At 35.0% G+C, this 7,761-nt stretch overlaps 1 protein-coding gene and 1 pseudogene across 1 annotated transcript in view; one reads left to right on the forward strand and one right to left on the reverse strand.

Annotated features, from left to right (window-relative positions):
* Positions 997-3,286, forward strand: LOC104762421 (annotated as a pseudogene).
* LOC104762422 (dentin sialophosphoprotein-like) overlaps positions 6,227-7,761 on the reverse strand; it is a 10,444-nt gene continuing 8,909 nt past the window's right edge. Inside the window, exons 4-5 of the mRNA XM_010485698.2 lie at positions 6,906-7,748; positions 6,227-6,784 (exon numbers count right to left, since the gene is read on the reverse strand). Coding sequence (XP_010484000.1) covers positions 6,946-7,748 — 803 coding nt within the window. The 3' untranslated portion in view covers positions 6,227-6,784; positions 6,906-6,945. The remainder of the gene's footprint in view (positions 6,785-6,905; positions 7,749-7,761) is intronic.

Genomic DNA, 7,761 nt, shown 5'->3' on the forward strand with positions numbered 1-7,761 from the left:
CTAAAACCACACTCCCCATCTCCTACAACCACTTTCGGCGGCCACCACCACCACCTTCGGCGACTACTACCTTTTCCGGCCACACTCATCGGATCCTCACCGAATCACCATTGGACAACCGCCTGATCATCACCGGACCACCACCGGACCACCACCAGACTACCATACACCATCACCACCGGCCACCCATCCATCATTACTCCTAAATTATTAAACCCAAAAAAGTAATTTACTTTACCTTTATTCCTAAATATCTAATTTTTTTCAAATTAATGGTTATATTATTTGTTAGTTTTTTTCTTTCCTCACTCACCTAATTCACCCTCTACACTTTGTAGTTTCAATCTGGATAGAAAATAAAACAAAAATAGCGAAACATATATTCGACAGTACATGTTAATGTATGCATAATGATATAATTTAAGCCATCTTGACTTGTCACTGTGTGGGTGTGGTTCAACATGACTATATGTAATATTAACAGTATTCGATTCGTAAAGCCGTACCAGATAATACAACACATCATTTCAATTTCTTAGTGTAATAATGTAAACAGAAGTAACTAAAAGTAAAGATTGAATCACCATTAATTTGGTTAAACAAATTCCAATACTACAAATATTGCTGTGGTTAGGAGAGGAGTAGTAGTAGTAATGAATGAAGTAAGAATTTGGAAAAAAGGAAAGAGAGGGAAGATGGATCATGTGAGTGTCACCGCTCCATCTCTATCTATCTTCAAGTTCAAACCAAAGAAACAAGCTACCAAATACCAAATACCAAAATACAAATTTCTTTTTATTATTGGAAATATTGAAAAGATCAACCAGAAGAAAAGTAAAATAAAAAATTGGAAAAAGGAACAGAGAAAATAAAGTAAAATAAGAAAAGGCATAATAAATTTGTGCAACAAACAAACAAATAAACAAACCCTACCTTCGTCTATGTTCTTCTTTTGTGAGGAGTTTAATTCATTTTTTACTCCTCTTTTTAAGTAAATCACTTCATTTATCTCTCTCTCTATTTGTTTTTTTTTTTTAGCTTCTCTCTTCTTTCTTTTAGTTGTTTTTGGCTTTCTCTCATGTTTGTTTGAGATCAATCAATCAAAATGGCTTCAAGTGCTTCAAAGTTCATCAAATGTGTGACTGTTGGTGATGGTGCCGTTGGTAAAACCTGTATGCTCATNCTGTAAAGTTTTTTTTTTTTTTTTTGTCCTTATAAAATAACCTTTTCTTTCTCTCTAAGATTTTGATCAAGACTCTCATCTGGGTTTCTCAGATTTAGCTCAAATTTCCGATCTTTATCATCCGGGTATCTTCAATTTACTCAAAATCTATCTGGGTATTTCAAAGTTAGCTCCTTTTTCTAGGGATTGTGCATGTTACAAAGATCAATTTTTTTTTGAGAATTTTGAACTTTTTTTTACTTCCCTTTTTGACGTATTTGTGGCGCATCTGGGGGTATTTTGCAGCTTTTGTGTATAGACTATAGTCCAGCTTTATGCTATATCCCCTCTGGATTAGTCAGACTTTTTCTTCATGNGGGGGGGGGGGGGGGGGGGGGGGGGTTTGCAGCTTTTGTGTATAGACTATAGTCCAGCTTTATGTTATTTCTTTCTCTTGATATCCCCTCTGGATTAGTCAGACTTTTTCTTCATGGTATTATTATATTAAGTACATATGTTACCCTCTCGTTGATTTGATACTGTGGATTGATTTGATGAATTGTCTTTGACAGGACTACATACCAACAGTTTTTGACAACTTTAGTGCAAATGTTGTAGTTGAAGGCACCACTGTGAATTTAGGCCTATGGGACACTGCTGGTATGAGCACGCACTCTTTCCCCAATTCATATATCCAATTCTGAGAACTATCTTGAATTCTTTTTGGAACGTCATTATTAGTTAACTTCTTCGATTTGGTTGATTGTTGGATCCTTTAGTGGTTTAGAACGTTATTATTGGTCAAGTTCTTTGATTTTGGTTTATTGTTGTTGGATAGGCGAAATCCATTTCATGTTTTGGGGGAATTTGTATTTTTTGAGTTTACATATATTTCCTTTGTTTGCAGGACAAGAAGACTATAACAGATTAAGGCCATTAAGTTACAGAGGAGCAGATGTTTTCGTCTTGTCTTTCTCATTAGTCAGCCGAGCTAGCTACGAGAATGTTTTTAAAAAGGTTTGTATTATTGGAATAATGGATCCATCCTCCTTTTCTCTTATGTTGAAAACGAAAGACGCTAGAATGTCACTAGTAATTGAATCATTTCTGATGTTATATGACTGTTGTTTTTGAGTCAGTGGATCCCTGAACTCCAACACTTTGCTCCAGGAGTTCCCCTAGTCCTTGTCGGTACCAAATTAGGTAAGAAACCGATGAGCATTTAGTTTACCAACAGATTCCTCTAAAACGTTTAGATACATAACATAGTTAATGATTCTTACAACATCGGTGTAGATCTCCGTGAAGATAAGCATTATTTGGCTGATCATCCTGGACTATCCCCTGTAACTACTGCACAGGTTTGGTTTTATAGCCTTTTTTCTTTGCCGTAGATTTCATGTGGATTCCATTTTATGGCTTGATGGTATTAAATTAAGCTTTACTATGTGATAGGGAGAGGAACTGCGTAAGCTAATTGGCGCGACATATTACATTGAATGTAGCTCAAAAACTCAGCAGGTACATATCCCTTTCGTTGAATTGGCCTTCAAATATTACTTACTATTGGGCAGTTCTTTTCTTCATATTAACAGAGCCTCAAAAGTTCATTTTTGCAGAATGTGAAAGCAGTTTTTGATTCCGCGATAAAGGAAGTGATCAAACCGCTGGTTAAACAAAAGGAGAAGACGAAGAAGAAGAAGAAGCAAAAGACGAGTCACGGCTGTTTATCGTGAGTAATATAATATTTATCCAAATCTTGTCACAAACTCTGCATTTAGAATCCCAGAGGATACTGATTTCCTTTGTTTTTTTTATTTTCTTGTGCAGAAACGTTCTGTGTGGGAGGATAGTGACTCGGCATTAATGATGATAACCCAACTCAAGTCTGATGATATTAAACTCTACTTTTTAGATTGTGTGATATAATGGGAGACTTATATATATATATATATATAGATTGAATCATGTAAGAGATTATTAGCCTCTAATCAATCAATAGTTACCTTGAATTCAGAAAGAGAGAGTGAGACAGAGTGGGGAAGAGGGAGGTAGAGAGCTTATTATGATAAACTCAAGAATGTTTATTTGTTTCAAACCTGTGTTATTGCAATATATTAGCCATTTTGATGCAACTCAAGTATGAATAAAAGATACTAGAAAATATGATCCACTTGTTCACTCATTAGTAGCATGAGTAGAGAATAGAGTAATCTGCAAAAGAGTGAGTCAGAAGATCATATACAAAACCGTCAAAGGAGTGAAACATATTTTCATTAAATGATCTCCAGGCTTAGAATCATTCACATTAGCTTAAANAAAAAAAAAAAAAAAAAAAAAAGCCTCCAAACTGCTCGCCGTCATTACTAGTGAGTGATATGTTGTTGGTCATTTTTACCAACCATAGCATGGGATCTTATTGGGCTATAATATTTGATGATACCTCTATTGGGCTCTAGAATACCCAATAAGTGAAGGGTGTTTTATTTAATTCTTTCTTTAGCGTCAAGCTTCGGTTTGATCTCCACAGAGAAAGAGGCACAAACCGTACTAAATCAAGTAACCTTTTGGTTTCCTCTTACACTTACTAAAGTCCCCAATATCCAAGAAAATTAACAAAAAAAACAAAAAATCGCACCTGATTTTAATACTTGCTGATCGTTATGGATTCCAATTTCGAGTGTGATTATGTTGTATAGGAGGACGGGAACGGCGCAGATGACGGCATTAATAATGAAATCATTCCTGACACGTACGCTGAAAGCAAAAGATCTTGATGATTTCCTTCCTTCTTAATAGAAAAAATGATGACTGAATCTGAAGCTGCACTTTCTGGGTTTGCTGATGTTGTTAGGATGATACCAAACAACCCTAAGTGGTAAAGAAAATATATATAGTAAAACCAATCTTGTTGTGGCCGACTTCAACGTGACATAAATGACAAAAAAAAATTGTTTTCAAAGAGGAGGTGTTAATTAGTTCTTTAAAATAGTTCAAACATGATTTATATATGAGAGATTGATAAACTAAATTGGCTGTCTAGATTGATAAACTAAATTGGCTGTCTAGATTTCTACTAATACTACTGCTACAAGAGTACAAAAAATGTGCATCCAGCAAAATAATTTTTATGCTTTCTTGAATACTACAATCATGAATCTATAGGTTTTCATAGTTGGTGACAAAGGGTATTTTATCCGCCCTTTCGATCTATTTCTTTTTTCTTTGATATTTACTGTAGTTTTTCATATGTATATGTCGTCTTAATTGAATTGTTTGTTTGATTTCACTACAAGTTCCGTTAACTTGTATAATTGTTGTGATAGGTGTCTCCTCCACTACAAGTTCCGTTAGCTTGTGTAATTGAATGAAGAAAGAAGTGGTGCTATTTGGGATTTGGAGAGAAGAATTTAAGTTAATTTGTCACACGATATTGGAGTGTTCGGTTGATGAGAGACTATTATTTTTATTAGATTTCATGACACTTTTAGAGTATTAGACCATTTCCAATGGTTGCCTTTATATTTTACTCTAAATATAGAGATCTCTAAAAATAGAGTAGAGCTTTACTTCAATGGTTGCTCTATTTCTTACTCTAAAACAAGTATTTTATGTTTTATTATATATTTTTATTTTGTTCTTTATTTCTAAGATAACCCTTTAATTTCAAAATCTACAAATTATGTCTACTTATTTTATTTTGACAAAAAATCAATAAAATTAAAATATTATTAAAATTAAACTTGTGGCACTAGTTATATATTTTATATTTATCGTTTGTTATGTCATCATATTTTCGAAATTAAATACTCCATTGTTGTATTTTGAATTTTCAATCAATCCAATAGTTTTCTTTTTAATATAAAATTATATCAGTGTAAATTTTTGTTACATAACTTTTGTTTAGGTATAAAATGGTAAGATATAACAACAATTGAGGGATTACTTTGTTTTGTAAAGAAAAAAGCTCTACTCTAAAAATAGAGAAATGAATAGTGTTACTCCAAATATAGAGTACCATTGGAGATGTTTTTACTCTAAATATAGAGTTTGTAGTAAGATATAGAATACCATTGGAAATGCTCTTAGGAGTTATTACTGAACTTAGTGCATATCCTAAAATACGATTGTGCATATGCTATTTTAGGATATTTCTCTGCCTGAGATGTCTGATATTTTGGAACCCCTTTTATGTGTGTATTGGCTTTCTAACATTTGCATTGACTCATTTTAGGAAAGTCTTTGAACTTTTTGATCTAGAATTTGAAAAGGAACCATAAGATGTCATATGGCATCACATCGTTTGTTTATGATGCAACTCACGTCTAGAATTCTATGTTTGGGATTTATAGGCACTATGGTTACAGTCTCAAGTATCTCCATAGTATCAAGGATAATCTGCTGCTGGACATCTACATGTTTACACATGTTGAGATGTTACTTGATCGATCTAAAGCCTTGTTGGAATATGCACAACCATTTGCATCTCTCAGTCTACACAGCATGGCACATGAATTCAACACCAGTATCTGTGATTTGGAGAATGAACTTATTGTGTTGGGCACAGACAACAAGCTAAAGGTACCTTTCTCTTCTGTAACATCTATTTTAAATATTTCAAAGCTTTAAAATTAAAATTCAAGCTCTCTATTTTTTTTTTATCCTGCACAGGCGCAGATTGATTCCCACAGCAAAGTCCTTAAAATGAAGATGCGAAGTTCAGACTCTCCAATGAAGAAAACCTTGGATTTTTTTGTTTCTTTTTCTTTTGGAGGCTTTTCTCTCTTTCCTCATTACATTTCAATTAAGAAAGATTTTGTTGGTTCGGTTTGCTTTTAAACAATTTAATTCGGTTCAGATTTGATTATGTTTATGACAAAAAATATCTATCCAATTTGATCGTCTAAAAAAAGTTTTTGGACATTAAATCACTTGATCCTCATATTGCAATATTTTAGACACCAAATTGTTTAACGGTTCTAGACCTGTTACTGCAATATATTAGCGATTTCGATGCAAGAGAGAAAGATATGGATCACTTCTTCAACCATAACTTGCACAAAGTAGAATAATAATAGTTATTATAATAATCTACAATCGAGGGATTGATAGATGCTGACTTCATAATACAAACCATGGCAAGATTTATCTCTCAACCTCATACCCATTATGCTTTTAAGAGCATCACCATTTACTTCCTTTTTTTACAGCAGAACTGTTTTAAAAAAAATTACATAAGCTAAACTCTCTTTTTCTTGCCTTTTTTTGGACTGGAAACATATAGATGTTAGAGAAGACGAGCCAAAGAGAGACACAACAAGTGTGTTGTTTTTTAAAAAAGTTCACCTGTCAAAACTCTCTAATCTCTCTGTATGGGGGACAGAGAGCAAATAAACAAAGTGATGATGATGGTCTTGGTTTCACTGAGAGTTTTTCACGCCACGCCTGTGAAAATCTGAAACTGTTGGAGGTATCTACATGATGATGGTAAGACGTAGGGGTCAGATTTTGTCTAAAAAGCCGTGCTCAAGATTATATGAACAAAACGATCCAATGTCGTCTTCACCAGCCCGATAGACGAACACTTTGTGGCAGTTGCATCTGCTTTTATCTCCAAATTAACTAACCAAACAAAGAGGAATGTGAAACACAAGTCAGACAGAGAGAGCTGGAGAAATAAATAATATCTTTTTTAAAACGTCAAAGAAGAAAGGAGGTGAGAAATATATTTCAAGACGCTTACATGCTTAGTGCGGTAGCCTACAAAGAGATTCTGAGGTTTGTTATTGCCATGAGGATTGCTTATATCCATCCCATCCACCGTCTGGTTCCTTCCTCTTGAGAGAACCACCTGACATTTGATACATTCTTGCTTGATCATCTTTCAAAGGTAATTGCCTTTGCACTAGTGTTGCTTCATCTCTCCCATCAGTTTCATGCCCTCCTGGCCCGGAATTTAAGTCAAGACCTGATCTAAACCACTGGGCACTGTTGTTATCTGACACTCCACCATTGCTACTACCATTTGGGAGGTTTACGACATAAGGCCTTGGATAATTAGACGGGATGGCAACTCCTGGACCCAATATTTGAGAGTTGACAGGAGGGAAACAAAGCCTGCCACTTGATGAAGAGTCCATGTATGGTGTTGAAGCACCTGAAAAATTTGTTGAGGCTAGAGGAAAACTAGTTCCAAAAGGAAACCCGGGATACTGATACGCTGTGGGCGGAAATGAAACTGCCGGAGAAGATAGCAAAACTGGGCCTCTAAACATTTCCGGTGTAAATGAGGAAACTCCGGATGTTGGACCCACCATCCTCTGCGGTCCATTGCTGGTAATAACTGGAAAAGGCTGATCACCTCGATCAGGCAAGACTTGAGGAATGCCCATTGCTGAATAATTGTTAGCAGCAGGAAACCAAGATGAGAAGCCAGCTGCCATATTATCACTATTCATTCTTATTCCAGAGATCATTGGCTGTGATGTCAAGCTACTTCGGGACTGTTGAGAAAAAGCAATAGATGACTCCACGTTCAACTCATCAACAGCGGGTCCATCGTTTAAATCAAAATCTCTACGACCACCAGAAGATAAGTT

Source organism: Camelina sativa, chromosome 18, assembly GCF_000633955.1.
Source record: "Camelina sativa cultivar DH55 chromosome 18, Cs, whole genome shotgun sequence".
Taxonomy (NCBI): Eukaryota; Viridiplantae; Streptophyta; class Magnoliopsida; order Brassicales; family Brassicaceae; genus Camelina; species Camelina sativa.